At 43.4% G+C, this 22389-nt stretch overlaps 1 protein-coding gene across 1 annotated transcript in view; it reads left to right on the plus strand.

Annotated features, from left to right (window-relative positions):
• The window catches only part of ARHGAP6 (Rho GTPase activating protein 6), a 588162-nt gene that overhangs the window by 544491 nt on the left and 21282 nt on the right, over nt 1–22389 (plus strand). Inside the window, exons 7-9 of the mRNA XM_077144816.1 lie at nt 307–457; nt 1534–1682; nt 10189–10368. Coding sequence (XP_077000931.1) covers nt 307–457; nt 1534–1682; nt 10189–10368 — 480 coding nt within the window. The remainder of the gene's footprint in view (nt 1–306; nt 458–1533; nt 1683–10188; nt 10369–22389) is intronic.

The raw sequence follows: 22389 nt of genomic DNA on the forward strand, positions 1-22389 counted from the left end.
CCCCCAGCCCTTCCTCCCAGCCTTCTGGCTGTTGTTATTGGGGCCTTCTGCTTGCATCATTAACAGTAAGCTCACAGATAGTTTTACTTAATAACCCATTTAAGAAAACATATGTATATACATGCGTGTGTGTTCATGGGTGACTTGTGCAGACTGCACATCAAGGCAAAATGTTGTTTGCTTCTCCTTCTCGGGGCCCGTGCAAACTCAATACCAGATGCTGGGTGTCGATGCACTGTTTTTTTGCCCAACTGAGTGTTAAGGTATGATGTTACAGGATGACTCCTCAAACTATTGTTTTTCCAGTTACGTGAGGAATTTGACCGTGGGGTTGATGTCTCTCTGGAGGAGGAGCACAGCGTCCATGATGTGGCTGCCTTGTTGAAGGAATTTCTGAGGGACATGCCGGACCCCCTGCTGACCAGGGAGCTGTACACAGCCTTCATCAACACTCTCTGTGCGTAATACAGCCACTTGCGGGAAGGGGTCCCTGGGATGCCAGGATGTCCAGGCCACTCATCAAAGCCTTGTACATAAGTTTCCCAATAACTTTTTTGTTGTTCTTTATTTACTGGTCCCTAATGAGTGGGCTATTTGGGGAATTTTCTGAGATTTACCCTGGGGAGAATTAGCAAGAAGAAAATTGCAGTAAAACAAATGAAAATAGCCAAGAAGAATTTGGGATGCTTTCAAATGACCCCTAGGAGTGCAGAAAGTACTATAAATTGGTGCTTTGGTGTACCAGCGTGAGTTCACATTGAGTCTGTGCCTAAAAATAAGTATATGTTTCTAGTGTGAGGAAAGAGGGAGCCACATGAAACCAGGGGGAGAAGAGGGGACAGGAAACGCTTTCTCGGAAACTGGGTGATACGACCCAGGGCCAGGACATTCAGTGGGGCAGCTTCTGCGCTGTGGCTGGAGAGCTCATGGAGAGGAGAAGGGCAAGGGGAGATGTGGGGTAGACCAGAGCTCTGTCAGCATCTGTAACATCTCCCCCCAATGCTGTGATTAAAACAGGATCGTGAGAGAAGACACAAGTCATTGTGCTGTGTCTTTGGTAAGGCCAAAGGAAAGTGTAACTCTTGGGTATCGTACAACAGAAAAGGGGTCTGTTATAAACTCAAATTTCAGAATCCTCATCAATTTTCAGCCCTTGTTAGTAAATATTTGCTAAATAAATCAAATAAATAAGTATTTATTTGCTAAATAAATATTTACTAACGATGAAAGCCTGTAATCCACAAAATAGGTCATGCCAGGGAAAGGAGAGAAAAGAAAATGCAAGAAATGAATTTACCTTTCCAATTTGGATTATCATACTTTCTCTAGATGTTACATTTCCCCAGGTCTCCTTCACCTTTATAACCTTCAGAGAGCTGTGCTGCTACATTGCTACAGCAATGGGAGAATGGGTAAATGAAAGAAATGTGGCTTTCCTTGCCAACCCCTTTCTTAGGCAGTTGAGAGGAAGGCTTCCCTCAATGTCTGAGCAGTGTCTCGCTTCTCTAGAGTGCCTCTTTTTGCCTTGTTTAGTGTTGGAGCCGGAGGAACAGCTGGGCACCTTGCAACTCCTCATCTACCTTCTACCTCCCTGCAACTGCGACACCCTCCACCGCCTCCTGCAGTTCCTCTCCATCGTGGCCAGGCACGCCGATGACAACGTCAGCAAAGACGGGCAAGAGGTACTCACCCTTCTGCTGCCATAGATGCTATGTCTCATCCTTCCTCTTGCTTTCAAAGGCCGAGTCACCAGTATGGGCAAACATTTCACCTAGAAGAAGTCACACCTTCCCCCCACTTGCCCCGACCCACAACCCATCTATGTAGGAAGAGAATTCATGTATGGCTTTCTCTGAAGGGACAGCTCCTAAGAGCACGTGAACCATTCACCTCTTTGTAGGTTCTCATGGACGCTTCCAAATGCGGCTATCATTTTCCATGATGGTGCTTAACTCAAGACCCTGAATTTCCATTTGTTTGCAGAAGACAAACAAAGAGTTACAGAGGCACTTGCAGTCACGGAAAGGTCGGGTAATGGGAGTGGGAGGGGTTGCTGTCCTTGTAACTCATTCCGTCTGCTTCTTTCACTTGAAGCCCAAATATGAGGTCACCTCTTTATTCTTCCAGTGTATCCCTGGAGCTCCCATCTGCCCTGTTAGCTAAAAGTCCCGCATCTACCTTTTGAGGGGCCCTCTTCCTCCTTAAACCCTCCCACCCAAAACAGGGACTGGCTCAATGCAGTGGAAGTCCTGCTGCCAAAATCAGGTGTAGAGGAGACTGGCCTAGTGACCCTCGTGATTATGGCTCAATGCTGTGTGCTGTCAACTGTTGAAGACAGGCTCTGCACAGAACCTGGACTCTTTGGTGATGCCCATGTTGGACCTGATCCCCTCCCAGATCCCGGTGAGACCTCAGATCTAGTTTTGGGCCCCAGTTTCCTTTGGTCTCTCTCACACGCGCCAAGGAAATTTTTTTATTTCACATTTAGACAAAGGAGATGCTGGCCTCATTTTTAAGCGACCTAGGAGCATGCAACCTATTTAATCTTTACCTTAACAGTTACCCTGTTTCCCTTCTTTATATCATGGGTCACACTTCTCCCTTTGGATTCCCCAGGAGATCTGAGGCCCTTTAATATGTTAACATGCACTGTCAATCAAGCCGAAGGAGCCAGAGACTTTCCAAACTTAACTTAACTACAGAAACTTTCATTCAAATCCTTATTAAATGGAACCCAGCTGTATTTGTGGATTCAGCCCTACATATGGTCAAATTTCTTTCCCAAAGGATATGGTCCTATATAATTTCTTTTCTCTTTAATCCAGAAAGACAGTGCTGCATTTCTTATCTTCATCTTCCATATCGATGTGAGAATGGAACTTTCCCGGGTTTGCCATTAATCAGTATGCTAGTTATAATTAGTGAAACCTCTGCTGGCTTTGGGTTAAATGATACAGTCCTGACACATTGGTTCAGCCTATACAGCTCTTTGATGACTACACTAGAAGTCTCTCAATTGTTAAGTAGTTGTATCACAAATCTGATGTCAAGCTGTAAAACAGTCTGCATAATCCTAAGTAAAGGCAGAGCCATGTGTCCCTAGGTAGGTCCATTGTTTTGATATTTCTTAAGTGCTATGTGAGAAGACAGTAGGACCTAGGGGATGAAGGAGGCATTGGGGAAAGCAGGAGGCCCATTTGAACTCACTGTTGCCTTATGAGATTTGTGTTCAGACACTATTTCCTTCCAAAAGCTGAACAAAACTCTATCGCCTAAGACAAAAGGGGAAGTCAAATATGGTATGCTGTAATACTTGCTACCACTTGTGTATCTCCTACCACGTGCTGGCATCAGGCTAGGGACATGATATATATTATTGTTACTCCACCTAACAGGCAAGAGAGAGATCATTGTCCCCAGGTTCAGACATGGAAACTGAGAGTACTTTCCCTAGAGCATCGAGTACCTCTGTAAGGGGTAGGTGGTTGATTCCTTTAAACTGCAACTGCTTCGAAGGATTTGACTCGCAGGCAATAGAATGCATGCTGTAGACTGGTGAGAGATAGAATAAGTTTGGAAGATTTATTAGGTCCTAGGACTGCTGTAACGAATTACCCAAACTGGGTGCCTTGCAAGAGAAATTGATTCTTTCACAGCTCAGGAGGCCAGAAGTCAGGAATCCAGGTGTAGGCAGCACCGAGCTCCTCCTGGAGGCTCTAGGGGAGGCCCCTTCCTGCCTCTTCCAGCTTCTGGTGACCCTGGGTATTCCTTGGCTTGTGGCCACGTCACTCCAGTCTCTGCCTCTGTCTTCACATGGCCTCCTCTGTGTGTCTTCTCCTCTTCTGTCTTTCATAAGGATTTCGGCCATATCTGGATAATCCAGAATCACCTTATCTTGAGATCCTAAACTTAATTATAGCTGCAAAGACCCTTTTGCCAAATCAGGCCACATTCTCCAATTCAGGGACATGGATACATCTTTTGGGGGTTGATTGTTAACACACTTCAGAAATTTTTGTACGACTAGCATTCTGTAAGGCAGCAATTCACATTATAAATGTGTCCACGTAAGCCTGACCTTGGTGTTTGAATCAAGTGTGTCCTGAGCATCTGCCCTGAGTTGCACTATAGCCATGATTATTTTCAGGCATTTTCTGATTATTGTTCTTGGGATGCTGAGGCATCTAGGACGTGGAGGAGATGAGGACACAGGTGGACATAGAATTAGGAGATGCAGTGCATAGTCACTACAGAGGTAGAAAGAAAGAAGTGATGGGCGCAGACCAGAGAAGTTAGGAATGGCTTCATGAAGAAGATCAAATTTAAGACCAGAGTGATCTAAACCCCTTCCCATTAGAACCTCTCTCACCTTCCTCTACCTCAGCACCAACTTCTAATAGGTGCTAGAAGGTACACACCTGAGACACCCCTGGTTTTGACTGGCTGAATTTCTGTTATTCTAAGAGATCATGGTTGTACATTAAAGAATGGTTGATAATAGTGGTTTTATGTGATTTTCAAGTGTGCTGTCTGCATAGAAGTTGCACTGATAAGCAGTGAACCTTTGATCCTCTGCCCTGCTGGGAAGGGGGAAGCGAGCATATTAAGCCCCAGCTCTGCAGTTGTCCAGGCTCCTCTGCCCTCTATCCCTGAAAGAACAAGAAGACTTGGTTAGAAAGTAGGAGAAGAAGAGAGAGCATTGTTTTCTTTTTTACATCGTTTTGCACAATCGGATACGGAGCACAGAATTGACAGTCTGGAGTAAGGCCGAAAATCAAAATGTTAAATATAATTGAGAAACAACGTGTTCTTCAAGTTTTTCTGTTATCTGTGTGTTGGTGTGTTAGTTGTGTCATCTATATGTCAGGTCGTTGTTTTTATAGATTGCAACATGGAAGACAACTGAACAGAGGTCAGGAGCTTGGAGGCTCACGCCGGCTCTGCCAGCACCTTGTTACATCATCTTATCTTTATAAAATGTGGGGGGGGAGGGATAAGAGGAAAAGAAACAGAGCTTGGGAGGGGGAAAGTATCTTAGTTTTCTCATCTGTAAAATAAACGTTGTATTTCCTTTGAAATAGGTGCTGGCTAATTTTTAAATTCAATACATGACTGATGGAAACTTAAAGACATCTAAAAGGATCGCATGAGAAAAAAACTGTTGAATAGTCAATCAGTTCTATTCTTTGGAGGGAAAAATAGTGGTATTTTATCAAATTGCAGTGTTTTGCTATCAAGTGTTTTGTTTTGTTTCATTCCATTTTGTTTAGTTGGCTATTTGCTTTGCTTCTTTTAGCGAAAAGAGAAGTCCCCAAATGCAGAAAAGATTTCATTTTTTTCTACTTAGAATATCACAATAACAAAATGGAAGGCTCTTGAGCAGTGGTTTTTCAGGGAGTCCAAGAACCCCTTGGTATTGCATGAAAAGACATTGTGGTATCAATAAGCACTTTTCTGATGATAGCGTCTGTAGCTTCCAACCAGTTCTCAAAGGGTCAGCATTGCAAACAAGGAGGTAGGCCCAGGTTGTTGGTCTTTGAGCAGGAATATGGCACTAGGAAATGGCAGGCCGGCTTTAGTCCTTTAGCCAGGCTGGATTCAGGTGAGGAGGGTGAGGCACCTTCCTGGGGTGCAAAAGAGGGTGCCACCAACCTGAATAATCAAGACGGAGACTGGTTTAATGCACAATGTTATAAAATCAAAGGGAGTGGGGGAGAAAAACTAGGATGCACAAAATACAGAATTTTAAAAAGTTCAGGATCTGACAGGGCCAAGGTTCAGGGGAGATAAAGCAAGTGAGAATCACACAAGTGCAGGCCGGGGCCTGTCTTTATTTCAGATGTTGCTATTTACTTCATGGTGAAATTTTCATTCATTTTGATTTTTTTCAACACATTGCATTAGAACATTTTTTGTCTTGCTCACTGAGTTCTGGGGTGTCCCCATAAATTTTACACCCCTGGGCTGGCCTTGCTGGAAAACCAGTTTTCCCACTTCTCCCTCCTATGATGGGATCTGCTAAGAGAGAGAACGGGAGGTGCATGGAGGTGCCGGCAGAGTGGGGCTGCCCGGGCTGGGGCCACCAGCCCCACCTCTTGGCTCCACCACCTCCCGGGCTGTGGGCTTCGCTTCCTAGCGATAAACCAAGGGCAGCTGGCGTGAGGCAGAGCTGAAAGAGCCTGCAAAAAGCCCCCAGCCCAGCAAGTGTACAAGTAAAACTTCTATCTAAATATTTTTTCAACTTTTTGTTTTGAAGTGCTTTCAAACTTACAGCACAGTTGCAAAAATAATACAGACCTCATACAGAAAACCCAAATATACCCCCAATCCCACCCCCCACCGATATTTAGAACCACCAGGTTTAACATTTTGCTGCATATGCTATTTCTCTCTCTCTCCCTCCCTCCCTCCGTTTTCTGAACACCTGAGTATAGGCTGTAGGCATCATCCTCCTTGCACACTTAATACTGCCATGTACATTTCCTAAGAACAAGGATATTCACACACAGAAACACCTTAAGTTCAGTTATCAAGTTCAAGAAATTGAACATTGATGTAAATCTTATGGTCTATATACAAAATTTTTCATTTGTCCCCAAAATGTCCTTTTGGGCCTTTTCCCCTCCGTTATTTAAAACTTTTAATAATAAATGTAAGCTATTCATATTTGGCTTAGAAATTATCCAGTAGGCTTAGTTCATGGAGAACATTTTTTCTTTGAAAATTCATCCATGGATTTTAAATTAGTTGGTCAATTAAATAATAACCCAGCCTCTAATGCATATACATATACATGTATATGTGTGTGTGTGTGTACATATATACACACATGCAAACACATACATACCTACTTAAACCTGAAGAGCAAGGGTGGAAATTGTCTATAAGCAAGTCTGTTTTCCATTTAAACAAAAAACAAAACAAAACAAAATAAAACAAAAACGTATTAACAAATCACAGCAGGGAAAGGCTTGGTCCTCAGCTGGAATCGATGTGCAATTTTACAGACAGATTGTATTGCATTCCCAGAATAGCAGCAGGAGAAGACAGAACGGAAACAGAGCTTCAAATTGTCCTGTACTAAACATTTTTTAAAAAGAAAACAAAACCTTTCTGTTTGTTAATGCTTTTAAAAACTGAGAAAACCCCAGTATTGCTCCAAATGCCTCTGAGTTCTGAGACAATAGATTTGAAAATTGCACATATTTAATTTTATCCTGAAACATGAGTTTCCAGGAAGAAAAATGAAAGCTAAAATGAAATCTTGTCAAATTTTATATCAATGAAATGAAACAATGAAAAAAGAATTCAATGGTCATTCATAAAGGGCAGGTCCTTTAAAATTCCCACTGTTTACCCCATGAAATCCTTTCACTAGCCCACAAACCATTCACCTGAAAAGTGCTTCACTTTCTAAGAGTAGCACATCCCTTGTGCCAAGATGGGCTTGCAAGGCAGGGTGGCTGCCAGCTCAGAGCTCCACAGGACATGCACAGGGCTCAGGGAGCTTTGTCTTAGCTTTCATTCAAGACTCTTGAATTCCATGCCATGTACCCCATTTCAGAACCATGCACATCTTACCTGGCAATGTGTCCCCACCATGCAGGTATCCCCACCAGGCAAGTTCCCATACTTGCCTGAGTGTTCTGAGGTTTTCAACTAATGTTGCCAACATAAATAAAGCTAAATACAAATTTGCCTGGACAACCAGGGGCAATTTTGTCCCTGGGGAACATGGGACAATGTAGGGAGACGTTTCAGGCTGTCAAAACTGGAAGTGGGGGCTACGTGTTACTGGAATCTGCTAACATCCTGAAATGCACAGTGCAGCCTGCACAGCAAAGAACAGCCCAGCCCCAAATATCAGTAGTGTCGAGATGGAAAAACCCTGGACTAGAGAAACTTATGTAGACTCTCATTCCCATCCCAGATAGATAAACAGAGAGAGAGAGAGATGGGTGGGTGGATGGGTGGGTGGACGGGTGGGTGGGTAGATGGAGATAGAATTCACAAGCCTTTTAAAATGTGATATTCCCTTGCTCCAGCAATTCCACTGCTAGGAATTTTCCCTAAGTGGTACCTAGCCAAGCTCACAAAATGTTTTTTCAAGGATGTTTTGGGTAGCATTGTTTATAATAACAGAAAAGTGGAAACAACATAAATGCCCATGGGTTGGTGGTGGTAAACCAAATTATGGTCTATTCCATACTAGGGATCCACAAAGACTGAAGATAAAAGATCAATGGAAGTAGAAAGATGTATGCAACATATCGTCAGGAGACTAGTAAGCAAGTTACAAAAACAGATGAAGTCTGAGCCCAGTTTTATATGGAGAAAACAATAGCATAGGTGTATATGTATACGTGTGCATTGAAAAGGGTATGGACTGTTGGCTCTTGGGGATGGTGGGACTATGGGCAAAATGTTCTCTCTTGATGCTCACCTGTACTTTCTAATTACTGATATATTGAACATGACTCGTTTGGGTTTTTTTTATACTTAAGGTAAAAAATAGTTCCTCTCCTTCAGGTAAAAAATAGTTCCTTTTCTTCACTCTGTACCTCCTTTTAACTTCTGCCATCTTTCTTCTTTTCCCTCTGTCAAACCTTTTGAAAAGATGCTTCTGTTCACTTTCTCTACTTGTGCAGCCGCAGCTCATTCCTGCCCTGCCACTGAAATGGCCATCAGTGACCACCCGGAAGCCAGCCCAGATTCCCATCCAGAGGGAAGGGTCATAGCTCAAACATCCACCATGGATGCTCGTGCACACTCAGAACTCCCATGTTTTTTCTTCCAAGACCCAGTTTTCTCTTCTCATATCTGCTCACCCATCCTCAGCATCCTTTATCTGCTGTGCGTTATATGTTGGAGTCTCAGCACTCTGTTTCTCATTTACTTTCCTTCTAGCACCCATAGCTTTGAATGATGAACACATTTACAGTGACATCTCTAGGTCTTTATCCCCAAGCCAGACACGGCTCCCAGTCCCCCAATCTATATTTCCAGCTTCTGTGGGCACCTCTACCTGCCTTTCCCAGAAGTGCCTCGTACTCAGCTCATTGCCACCTTCCTTCCTTCCCTATCACTACCCCACAATTGACCAGTGGCTCTGTGGGCTCCCTTCCCACCTGAAGCCCAGAGTCACCATCAGCACTGGCCCCTCCCCTCATTCTTCTCTCCCTCAGTAACTTTGGAAGCTGCCTTCAGCTCCGCTTTGTTTGTGGCTCAGACCCCCCACTGCTGTAACCTAGACTCTCTCAGTGTAGCCACAGTGGTCTCGCTTCGTCACATCCTGCAGCCCCTGTTCTATGGGTTGTTCTTTGTAAAATGCAAACCCCATCTCCATTCTCCTCTGTTCTGCATCCTCCTGCCTTTAGATCACAATGTAAACTCCTCAGGCTGACACCTAAAGACCCTCTAGTCGGGTCCTTGCCTGCCTTTTCTGCAGAATCCCGGGTCACACTGAGCTTCCTGGGGCCCCTTGACATATTTTACATGTTTCTGTCTTTGCATATGGTGTCTCACCACTGGTCCCCTGCCCCAGCCCCTCTGCTTTTCTCCTAGCAATTTCTGTTCTTCCTTCAGGATTGTGTGCAAATGCTGCCACCTCTGTGAAAGGGTCCCTGGGGCCTCCAGAATTGATAGCATCACTTTTAATCACTGCTTGATAAACAAGAGGTTTATTTTCCACTCTAGAGTGTGAGCCCTTTAAAACAAGGGCTGAGTTGTGATTATTATTGGGAAAAAAGAAATAAAATAATTAAGATCCATGAAAAATGCCTACCCTCCAGTAGGTGCTGTGTAAACAGATGAATGAAGAGAGGATGGATGGATGGGCGAAGAGATAGATGGAGGCAGGGAGGGAGGAATAGATACATGGAAAGATGGGTAGATGGGCAGCAATATCTCTGAAGTGCAGCCAGGATCGAAATATTATATAGTGCCAATTTCACAATGAACAACTTGGAGTTGCACAATTTTTACCTGAGATGCTATTGAGATGATCACTGAAATGGCTGAGATATGAAGCAGAAGGAAAATGATGGTGCTTCTCACAGACTGTGATGGAGGTGTTACAGTTCTATCAGAACAAAAAGAAGGAAAGGAAACATTCCACTGATGATTGATCCACCCAGCATTTTGAAAAGCAAAATTAACAGACAGTCCTCATAATTTCTTCTTTCATAGGTCACTGGGAACAAAATGACATCTCTGAACTTGGCCACCATATTTGGACCCAACCTGCTGCACAAGCAGAAGTCATCAGACAAGGAGTTCTCCGTCCAGAGTTCAGCCCGGGCTGAGGAGAGCACAGCCATCATTGCTGTGGTGCAGAAAATGATTGAAAATTCCGAAGCACTGTTCATGGTAGGTGGCCCTTCTTTGGTAGGCCATCTTGGCACCTTGCCTACCAGTTGCCTCGCAGCAGCATCACAAAACTCCAGTGCCCTGCCTTTTTGTCTGTGGTCCTAGTCACAGAGCCCATCAGAAGCGAGGCAGTTTCAGTGGGAATAGAGACTTTCCTAAACTGTGATTTCACTGTAAGTGTGTGACCCCACATTTACACAAACATACCCCAAATTATAACTTTCATTTTATGGCCACTTTTTGGAGTCCCGCAGTTATTCATATGGCAGTGTCCTCAATCCAAAGGTTAATGAAACTCTTCCTTTTGGAATTCTATCTGTGGGCCTCATGTATTCCTGTAACCATCCTGGGGTGGGGGCACCTCCTCCATGGTCAATCCTAACATTTTGCTTCCTGCATGACACATCACCCGACCTTCCAGTGTCCTTCCCATGTCACTTCCCATGTCACTTCTCCATCCATTGAGCCCCATTGCTTTTCCTTGTTGATGTTTATCTTACTCAGCATTGTAGTTACGGTCATTTATGACTAATTCCCCTGGTAGATTAGATGTGCATTTTAAACAAGGGCTGGGCCCTTGTTATCTCCTCTCTGTATCCTCTGTACACTTTTGGAAGGGCCTTCATCTGGCAGGCACTCAATACATAGTTTTTTGATTTGTATTGAATTACCAGTTCCTGTTTTCCTTCATAAAACTGCATTGCTTGCTCCAACTTCCCTTGAAACATTAGAACAAATGCCAACTCTCTTCTATTTCTGTTCACCAGTCACATTGAATATCAAAATTCACAGCAACTTTCTCCATGTTCCTTCTGCCATTTCTCTTATTGGCTTGCAAGCACCTTAAATCTTACCTATGCTGCTAGAACCTTTGTGACTTCTCCAACCAAGTGGGCTAATTCCCTCTTTTGAATCTCCTGAATGTTGCTTTGCATTAGATTTATTTCCATGCTTGTTTTATACCTATTACTTTATGTAAATTTGTCAGCCAATGGCTTAGACTCCTTGCCCTCTATGTATTACTGACGTGATCTTGCTCAATCAATTCAGTACTCAATAAACATCAATTTCAGCTTCTGTGAAATGGGAGAAATAAAAATAGGACCTAATTCACAGGATGGTTACCAGAATCATTCAATATGTGAAAGCTTTCTGCAAACTGTACAATTTAATGTGACTGTTACTAATTATACTGGTTGGGCGACATGAGCTGCCCTAAACCTTAGTGCTTCAACATGTTAAACATAAATATGTCACTGGCTTAAAGCTGAATCAGGTATTCAGTAGAAGTCTTCCAGGGCATGATCTAGAGACCCTTGCACCTCAAGGTTCCACCATGCCCTAGGATTGTATGGGCCAGACATAGAAGGGGCATCGACTACATCTACTCAAACATCATGGGTCAGAAATCAGCCACAAGCCATACTTATGTCCGAAGGAGGCTGGGAAAGGTATTCTGGCTGGGTGCCTAAGGGGGAGAACGGCTTTTCCACAGTGAAATGTCCTGCTATTGCTCCTCTTTGTGTCCCTGGGATGCACATAGTAAGTTCTCAAAAAATGTTGAGCTGAGTCATTGGCTCTATATAAAGTTCACACTTCAGCCCAAATGCTCACAATTAATTACATATTTGGATGACTCACTGTCTGAACTTTTTGACATTTTCCATCAGGCTTTAAGTCCATATCATCTTGGCAAGTAGTCTCGGAATTATTTTATGCTCTCTGGCTTTTTGTTTTAAGAAAATAAGTATCTCTCTTTGATTCTAATTCTGTTTTCTAAATTCTGTGTTAGCAAAGTTCTCCCATAAACGCCACCACAAATCATCAGGCACTTCTTTTCACTTAGATACTAACAAAATAATTCCCAGCCTCCTTAAAACTAGAGCCACTGCTGTTTTCATTGTGATATTCCATGTTTTCCCATTTCCTGCCCCTGGATTACTAGGCACCGCATTAGAACCCCTTCCAATATTTTCCACATCTGATCTATATTTGCAGTTCCCCATAGGGACGGATGTCGAGATTCCCTCTGGTCGTAGCTCACGTCTGTGTCCCCCATTTGTGATTCTTACTTCTCAAGGCCACCTTATCTAAAATCATGCCCCCCCCCCCCCACTCCCTGACGCTGACACACATACATTCTCCCTGTTCCTTTTTTCCCTGCTTTGGTTTTCTCCTTAGCACTCATCACTAACATAGGGTCTTACTAATTTCTCTTGTTTGTTGTGTCTCCCCACTAGAACATAAGCTCCATGACAAGACGGATTTTTGTCAGTCTCTGTTTTCTTTACCTCATTACCCCTGTACCTTGCCCATGGTAAGGACACAGTAAATATTGGTTAAATGAATGAATGACTCAGCAGTGGTTCTGTGGCAGATGGTTTCCGTATTACCAATTCTTAGGCTTTATATGCATGAAAAGATTGGGCATAAAGGAATTAAGGATAACATTCTCAAAGTAACTTCATCTTTAACACAACCATCCTTGGTCTCCTCAGACTGATTTTGAAAAATTTTTTTCTTTATATTGAGAAAAAAAAAACAGTGAAGTGGGAGAAGTGGTGAGTCAAAGATTCCGAGCCAGGAGCAGTAAAAAGAAAACTGGCTCTGGCACCAGAAAACTGTGCTCTTGTTCTATCTCTGCTACGCATTAGCGAGGTGACTTCATCTCCTTAGATTTCTGTTTTTATAGTTCTCCAAGAACTGGGTTAGAATGAATGTCATCCAGGATCCCTGCTAGTTATAAAAACTGTGATTCTATGGCCTAGCACTGACTTCCCTCTTTCATTTCCAGAAAGCAAAATAGAAAATAATCTCACCACTTTTTAGTTTCTTTGGGCATTTTTGGTGTTTCAAAATACACTCGGTGATACCAAGGCTGTGGTTGGTTGGCACAGCTGGTCTGTTTGGGTGGACAAAAATTCAAACATGTATATAATTGGCATTTTAAAGAAGTAGCAAAAATATTACTGTAATTCCAAACAAGGAAGGCTGACAATAGACAGGACCAGTTGGCTGGTGGTAGTTAGCAAATGTGCAGCTTCCCTGTCCTTGAAAGGGTTTCTGGGCTTGGAAGGGAGGCAGTAGAAAGGAAGACTTGTTAGAGAAGGTGGTTGTGAGCTTGACCTTGAAGGCATAATGTACCCTGGAGGCAGTGATTCCACAGATGAAGTAGGGTAGAAGGGATGTAGAAACCCACAGAGGCCTGGTAGGAGCCCAAAATTTGCTCTGACTGTTTCAGTGTGATCCATTTCCTGATGCTGAGAATGCCACTCCCAAATGGCCAGGATCTGAGTTAATGGGAAAGTGCAGGAAAGAACGTACCTTCATCTTATCATCAGTAGAGGCACCTTGATCCCGAGGCTGACCCACGGTTCGAGGATCGGACTAGGACAGTTTTTTGCATTAGTTGTTTGCTTTTCTGGTCTCAGTTTGGAAATGCGAGAGCTGGAACAGCTCATGAGAGCAATTATGGTCATGCTAGTAAAAGACAGAGGCAGCAGATGATAATCAAGGCTCTCAAACGTGAATGTGAAACTGAGTCGTAAGGAAATTTGTCAGACACTCAGATTCCTGAGCCATTCTCCAGAGAATTGGATTCAGAAGCACTGGGCTGGGGCTCTGGGATCTGCCTTTTCTGATGAATGCTTCCAGGGAGCATCCGAAGCACCTTGGGAAACACTGGTATGGTGGAAAGAGCTTTCATGTGAGCGACCAGAATCCATGTCTCCACTCAGTCACATAGTTGCTATGTGATCTCAGGCCCGGGTGTAACTGCCCTAAGCCTTCAGCTTCCTTTTGTTAAAAAAAAAAACACAGAAAACGGAATGAAGTTACCTACTTTGCAGTAATGTTGTGAGAATTAGAAATAGAATTAAGGCACCTTGAACAGAAATCGGCATATATTGGATGCTCAGAAAAAAAAATAGTGAGCAAACTGCTCTCAGTATGTTAAGTTGAATGAATGCCTGCACCCTTCAACCACGCTCAGGTCTTGCCTCGGCAATCCAGGGCAGCCTGAGCACGCTGTGTGATTACGTGCCCTAGCCCCACACAGCCATACCCCTAGCCCCTCACCCTGGTTTCCTTTTTCTTTTTTCCATAGTGTTATCACCTTCTCATCATTATATAATTTATTTACTTATTATACATAGTGAAACCTATTAAAATGCAGACTTTATGTGGGCAGGGATTTTTGTTTGTTTTGTGCACTGACATCTCTAAAGCTGTCAAAATGGTGTTTGGTAGGTGCTGGGAGCTCAGTTATTATTTGATAAGTAAACATTGCAGTCCTAGACCACTGGGGAAAATGTGTTTGTTTGGTTTTGACTTAGAGTCCATATCCTTAGATTCTTTGACCTTTAAATCATCACCCTCCATTCCTGATATCAACAGCTCTTAGAAAAGTAGATAACATCAAAATGATTCTCTAGGGAACGCTGGAAATAAAACGTAAGAATAATGCATACATAGACGTGGTCACCTTTATCATTGTAAGCAGGAAGCGCTCACCCACCAAATCACTGAAACAACTATTTGTTCTGAAAGTTGTTCCTTCTGTAACTGACGTTGGCAATCCCAGAGACCACTCCTCATTGCTCTAGGAATGAATAGGCAGTTTGGGCAGAGTGGAGAAAAGTGTCAGCTCGTTCTAGAGGCCCAAATGGTAGGATTCCTGCTAGGGGCTCTTCTTCAGAGAAGGGGAAAGAGGAGAAGGCACGTCTCTTGCAGGATGAGGAGGAGTCCTGAGCCCAGTGGCAAGTGGGGGGCGTGGGAAAGCCAGCGCGTTCCCGCCCTGCCAGGTCATCAGCCTGAGGAGCACATGGGAAATTTTAAATGAGAACTACTGGGAGCAGGGTCAGAGGCCACGGGGAGGAGCCCAAACTCAGAAGCGAGCTTTGCTCTGGATTTTCTTCATCCCCTCCCCCCCACCACCACCCTAGGCAAATTGCATTTTCTTAAAATCTCTTTTGCCTGCAAAGTAGAAAGGAATCAGCAGTAATTCAAGTCATCGAACAAGAACCCATCCCCTACCAACCTAGCCAGATACTTATATAGGTTTTCCATTTCTTTTGATTATATAGTCTAAAAGTAACCACTATTTATTGAGCGTTGAGTATGTGCTAGGCGTGGGACTACAATTGTGTGCATCGCTGGCTTTCTTTTCACCATCACTGCTTGAATTCTTTGCACAGCAGGGCTCTTCTCCACACAGGATGGATGCTGATGGTCGCCCTTTGGAAAGCGCGGGGTGAAGGCGCCCTTTGCCAGCACGCTCCCTCTGGCCTCACCCCGCAGTGAAAGGCTGCCAGCGGCACAACGGAAGCAAAAGCACTGCTTTTCCACTTCCATTACCCTGTCGCCATAAAGCAAAGACTGCTCTTTTTTTTTTTTCCATGTTTCTTGCTTGAAACATCCCCCAAGCTTCACTAAGCTTGAGCTCTTCCACTGTTTTTTTTGTTCACCAAAAGCCTGCACAGGATGCAACACGTGCTTGAGGAATAGTTGTCAGATGCAATGCATCTTACTTCTCCAAATGCACGCCAGACCACTTAAGTTTTTAAACCACCCGCCACAACAGAGCCATGCAAAATATTCTTAGCTGGGCCTGGCCTTGTTTGAGCTTTTGCTCCAGTAAACAGCAAAAGCGATTTCTTCCCTTGTGTTTGTTAACTAAAAAAAAAGGTCATTGTAACTTCCAGTGCTAATTACATGTGCTGAGGAGTGCTGGAGTTTTAAACGCCAAAGCATTTTTCTTGGTCAAGTGAGAAGGGGTGGATGGATGCGGAACAATGGGCTGGGTCCTGGGAAGTGGTTTTCTAGACGTCCTTATGGTTTGTTTGAACAACACAGTAAATGGAGGAAAGTCACACCATTGCACCACTCTGCAGTTTGTGGAATAAGTACATCATCACAGTGACGCCCTAGGCAGTCATTCAAGATTTCTTTTTTTTTTTATTTGAAAGGGTGGATTTTAATTATGACACTTTTATTCCTTCATATATACAGCACTTACATTGTTTTTCTCTGAAGCAGAAGAGTCCAAAGTTCTTCTGATTTTTGGAACAGCATTGTGATTTGAAAGAATGCATTAAAGTCTGAGTAGTTGAGTCTTCAGATAAACACGTCCATAAATGGCATCTTTAGAACAGACCGAAAATCATTAAATACCTGACTAAAACCCAGTACCGATTTCAATGTGAAACAAACTTGAAGTGTAGAAACTTTAGGGGCTGGGTTTTGTTTCTTCATTTTAACATGCAGAATTGCTTGCTTAAAACACACAAAGTAGCTCATTTTCACTATCCTACCTCTTATTTCCATCTTGCCATATATAATATCCTAGAAGCCAAAAAAAAAAAAGTTTAATTATCTGAGCCATACTTTATAGTTTTAAGTTTTTGTATTGAGGGGAACAATAGCTTAAGAACTTGTTAAAAAATTCTAATGATCTTCCACTAGGAATGGAAATTTCATTTTCCAGCTCTGGAAAAGAACAGCGCGGGCATTTTGCTGTAGCACGACATTCCCACTGCTCACAGGCTGAGCGCGGCGTTGGCCAGGGCATCGGAACAGGGCTACAACATGGTGGGCAATACTCCTGGGTTCTTTTTTTTTTTTTTTTTTCAGTGGCGTATATTGAACATCTATTGAGTAGAAAGCACCAATCTAGCCTGTGTTCTCAGAGACATAAAATTGATTGAGTGAGTTTAAGTGGGTGGATGGTCATGGGTGGGTGTGGAGGAGCTTTTAGAGAGAAAAGACAAAATGCAGGGGGGGAAAAAAGATGTATCAGTTAGGATATACTGGACTGAAAGGAAGAGAATAATCAGCTCCTACAGGAGGCTTTACCCAGCAGGCTTTCTTGCCTCAAATAGGAAGAAGGCTGGGGGGCTCAGTTTCAGCAGGTCAGGGGCACTTTTGCTCCCACTCCTCTGCCATCTTCAGCTTCAATCTGACTGTAGATATCCCTGCCATCTCCGCTGCCATCATCAGTGACGAAGAGAGACATTTGCTCTTATGCATCATTTTCCAACATGGAGGGAAACCTCTTCCAAACTCCTGCTAGACCACTCTCAGGCTACCTTGGCCAGGATTGGCACATATGCCTTTGTCCTATAGCTGTGACAGAGGCTTGCTGACAGAGAACCCTTGCCCTTAGGAAACTGACCTTCTAATCCTGGTACCAACAGGAAGGCTGGAGAGCTGGGGGAAGAGAAGGCATTGGAAGGGGGAGCTGCCTGCAGTCTGGCTTCCAGAGGGCTGAGAGGTTGCAGGCTGTAACTTGAAAAATTCAGAGGGAGTTTGGGAGCAGAAACATATCAAGAGGAAATCCAATAACTTAATTACCCACAAGAAGTGATAAGCAAAAGAGGAAAGAGTGTTGATTCTCTCTGGGTGTGTGGGATAGGAGACAGCGATGAATGAAAAGAAATCTTAAGAAAAAATCTGAGCCCATATATTGGCCATCTCCAAATTACCTGCTTTTCTTTTTTTTTTCTTTTTTTCAGTTTTTTATTTAATTATTTTATCTATTCCTAATAAAACCTTTTTTATTAGTGTTCTTTGCAATTAGTGGCTGTTCTAGTTTGCTAGCTGCCAGAACACAATATACCAGAAACAGAATGGCTTTTAAAAAGGGGAATTTAATAAGTTGCTAGTTCACAGTTCTTAGGCTGAGAAAATGTCCCAATTAAAGCAAGTCTATAGAAATGTCCAATCAAAGGCATCCAGGGAAAGATACCTTGGTTTAAGAAGGCCGATGAAGTTCAGGGTTTCTCTCTCAAGTGAGAAGGCACATGGCGAACACAGTCACAGTTTCTCTCTCAACTGGGCACATGGTGAGCATGGTGTCATCTGCTAGCTTTCTCTCTTAGCTTCCTGTTTCATGAAGCTCCCTGGGAGGCATTTTCCTTCTTCATCTCCAAAGCGCTGGCTAGCAGACTCTCTGCTTTGTGGTGCTGCAGCATTCTCTGCTCTCTCTCAATCACTTATTCTCCAAAATGTTTCCTCTTTTATAGGACTCCAGTAAACCAATCAAGACCCACCCAAATGGGTGGAGACATATCTCCCCTAATCCAGTTTAACAACCACTCTTGATTGGGAGACATTTCCAGGGAGATTATCTAGTTACATACAGTATTGAATAGGGATTATTCTGCCTTTACGAAATGGGATTTAGATCAAAACATGGCTTTTCTACGGAACATACATTCCTTTCAAACCAGCACATTCCACCCTCTGGACCCTAAAAAGGACATGTTTTCCCCATATACAAAATACATTAATTTCATAATAATATCAGAAATCCTTAAACCATTTCAGTAGCAATACACATGAAATACAAAGTTAGAAACGTACCAATTCCTATCAAAGTTAGTTACAGGCATGGTCTGTTCTAAGGCAAGATTATCCTCTGGCTTTGGACCTATAAAAATTCAAAACAAGTTATTTGCTGCCAATATACAAAGGAGGAACATTCATAGGATACACATACACATTTCCATAGGGAGGAAGGAACACAGGGGTCACCAGACCCATACAGTTTTGAAAACCCGCAGGGCAAAGTCCATTAAATTTCAAAGTCTGAAAGTCATTTATCTTTGGGGCGTTAGAAAGCGGCAGTCCCACCCTCTCCAAAATGCCTGAGGCGGCATGACGCTTCCACTGCAACAAGGCAGATGGCCCAACTTCTGCCTTCGGGGCAAACTCACCCTCTCCACGGACTTGGGTGGGTCTGCTCTCCTGGCCCGAGGCTTCTTGACTTCAGACCTCAGCCTCCATGGTTTTGCCTCTGAAGTTATTTTTCCTCCAATGTGTCCCTTCTCTGAACCCCCCTGTCCAGACTGGCAACGGCTCTGTTTATACAGGTCCCACAGCAGTCTTGTTGGCTTTCTATGCAGTAGCCTTGGATCATGCCCATCAGACATAAGGAGTTTCCACAAATCCTTCCTGGATAACTACTTGTCCAATCCTGGCTTTCTCTGAAATGGATGACTTGTTCCACATTTGGCCAAGACCTCATGTGGGGCACTGTTCTCTGGGGTCTCCCTTTCTGGGAGCCCAGAATTTTCCAGAACTTCAGTTCCTGGTTTCTTTGTAACCAAGAGTTCAGTTCTCAGCTTATCTCTTTCCTGTCGCATTTCACTGTAAACTGTGAGGAGAAACCAGGCTGCACTTTCCACATTTAATTTGGAGGTCTCTTCTGCTAAATATCCAAGTTCATAGTTTTTAAATCTGCCTTCTAACCAAAGTCACTTGTCAATTTTGCCAGATTATCTGCCATTTTAAAACAAGGCTTGTCTTCCTTCCAGTCTATAATAACACACGCCTCATTTCTATCTAAGGCTTTATCAGAAGTGTCTTTAGAGTCCACATTTCTACCAACAGTCTCTTTAAAGCATTCTAGGCCTTCTCTGTCAAGCTTCTCACAACTCTTCCAGAATCTTCCCCTTATCCATTGAAAAAGCCGTTCTAACATGTCTGGTATTTGCAAACTGCTGAAGCACCCCGCTCTCCAGTACCAAAATCTGTTCTAGTTTGCTAGCTGCTGGAATGCAGCACACCAGAGACGGATTGGCTTTTAATATAAGGGGATTTATTTCTTCAGTTCTTCAGAGGAAAGGCAGCTAACTTTCAACTGAGGTTCTTTCTTACACGGGAAGGCACAGGGTCATCTCTGCTGGCCTTCTCTCCAGGACTCTGGGTTCCAACAACTTTCCCCGGGGTGATTTCTCTCTGCATCTCCAAAGGCCTGGGGAGCTGCGAGTGCCAAGGTGAGGTATGCTGAGCTGCTTGGGCTGTGCTGCGTTAAGTCTCTCATTTAAGCACCAGCCAATTAACTCAAACATCATTCATTGCAGCAGGCACGCCTCCTAGCTGACTGCAGATGTAATCAGCAACAGATGAGGTTCCCATGCCATCGGCTCATGTCCACAGCAATGGAACTAGGCACCTTCACCTGGCCAAGTTGACAACTGAATCTAACTACCACAGTGGCACTTTCAAATCCATTGGCGCTTTTGATCCCCATAATCTCCATAAAGGAAAATGGAACAAGTAGGGTATGCCTGGTTTTTAAATGCAGAAACTGAATCCTAAAGAAGATGATTGATGTGTCCAAGTTTTCATTAGCTAGACGCAGCACAGCCAAAAGTGGACCTCAGGGCATCTGACTCTTAGGCAGATAGTCCTGCAAAGTCATCCTCATTCCTAAAAAAAATTTTTTTTTGCTTCCCTGTTCATTAAAATGAAAAACAAGTTTTCTCTCTTCTTGTATTCACCCCTTAGATATTACTTTAAAAATAAGTCGATACAAAACAAAATAAATAAATAAATAACTTGATACAATAGTGTATATTCGTTAGGTCATGTTTTTGAAAAAATTACAGTAAAAGTCAACAGACCTTTATTTGTTTAATTTAGCCTATATCCTAAGAGAACAGTAACTGTTGGCCCTGACCTAAAAGTCCCCTGCTGCCTTCTTTTTTTTCCCATGTTCATTCCGAGGCCATTGCCTCCAGTCACTGAGCTTTAAATATCATCTCCATGTGTCTCCCTGATTTCTAAGTCCACCCCAGAACTCTCCCCTGAAGTGCAGGCCCTTATACTCAATTGCCTACTAGATATCTTCTTCACTTGAGTGTCTCACAGGCCCCTCATCCTTAACATGTCAAAGCCAAGCTCTTGAACTTGACCCCAAGATTAAGCTGCCTTCTCCTCCTACCGCTTCTCCCAGCCGGTCAACCACAACCCCATCCTTCTAGTGGCCTAGGCCCCAAACGTTGTGTTGTTGAAATCATTATTTCTTCTTCTTCTTCTTCTTCTTTTCCTTCTTCCTGTGCTAATGCCATCAGCTCTATTCTTCACTATATCTGGGATCCAAATATTTCTCATCACCCTACCATGCTGGTTAAGGACCCCTTCATCTCTCCTCAGGATTATTTCAACAACTCTTTCTCTGCTCTCCTTGCTGCCCCCCTTGATTCTCTGGAATTTCTTCTGATTTCATCAGCCAGAGTGATGTCATTTCATGTCAGTTCTCTGCTCAAAACCTCCAGTGGCTCCCCATCCCACTTTAAATGGGAGCAGGAGTCCTTAGCATGGCCCATGAGACTCTACAACATCTGGCCCTGACTACCTTGCCGACCCACTTCCTACCACTCACCTCCCTCGTCAGTCCACTCCAACCACACTGGCCGACTCGCCGCTCTGACTCAAGATCTTTACAGTTATTTTTTTTTCCCCTTCCTTCTGCCTGGAATTATTTTCTTCAACTCCTTCATCAACCTTGGTTATCTTCTCTACTGTCTGACCATCCCTTTTTATATTTGGCCCTCACCCTTTTCTGCTTTGTTTTTCTCCATGTGATCCACTCTAGGTTTTCCTTGTTTCTTTCTTTAATACCTGTCTTCCCCCACTCATTGTCAGTTCCACAAGGACAAGGATTCTTGTCTATTTGGTTTGTGGCTCAACCGCCAACATCCAGTGCCTGGCACTCAGGAAGCACTCCTAGATATTTACAAAATGAATTGAAGGGATGGAGATGTGAAAAGGCCAAAGTGAGAAGCACAATATGTGAAGGATTGTGCGGGGGTGATTGCCCTTGGGGAGAAGACAGGAAGTACAGATAGAGGAGAGCAGGCAAGTGAAGGACTTCAGCTTTAGGGATGAAAAGGGTTTTGAGCAAGGAAATATCTTGATCAGAACATTCTAACAACTAGGTAGAGAAGAAATGTGATGCATTTAACAAGTTGTAGTGTCAAAAGTCCACTGAAGATGTATCTTTCTTTTAAACTAAGAACTCAACACAAGCTAGCTTAAGGGACTTTTGGGCTCACATAGCTGAACAATCCAAGGGAATATAGCTTTATCCAGGACTCATATGACATCAAGAGACCCTGTTGCTCTCTCCGTATTTCTTGGTGCTGATTCCTCAAGTGTTAGCACAATCCTCAGAACCCATATGGTCACAGAATGGCTCCAGGGCCTCCAGACCCTGTATCCTCTTTCTCAGAAGCT

This window comes from Tamandua tetradactyla, chromosome X, assembly GCF_023851605.1.
Source record: "Tamandua tetradactyla isolate mTamTet1 chromosome X, mTamTet1.pri, whole genome shotgun sequence".
NCBI classification, from domain to species: Eukaryota; Metazoa; Chordata; class Mammalia; order Pilosa; family Myrmecophagidae; genus Tamandua; species Tamandua tetradactyla.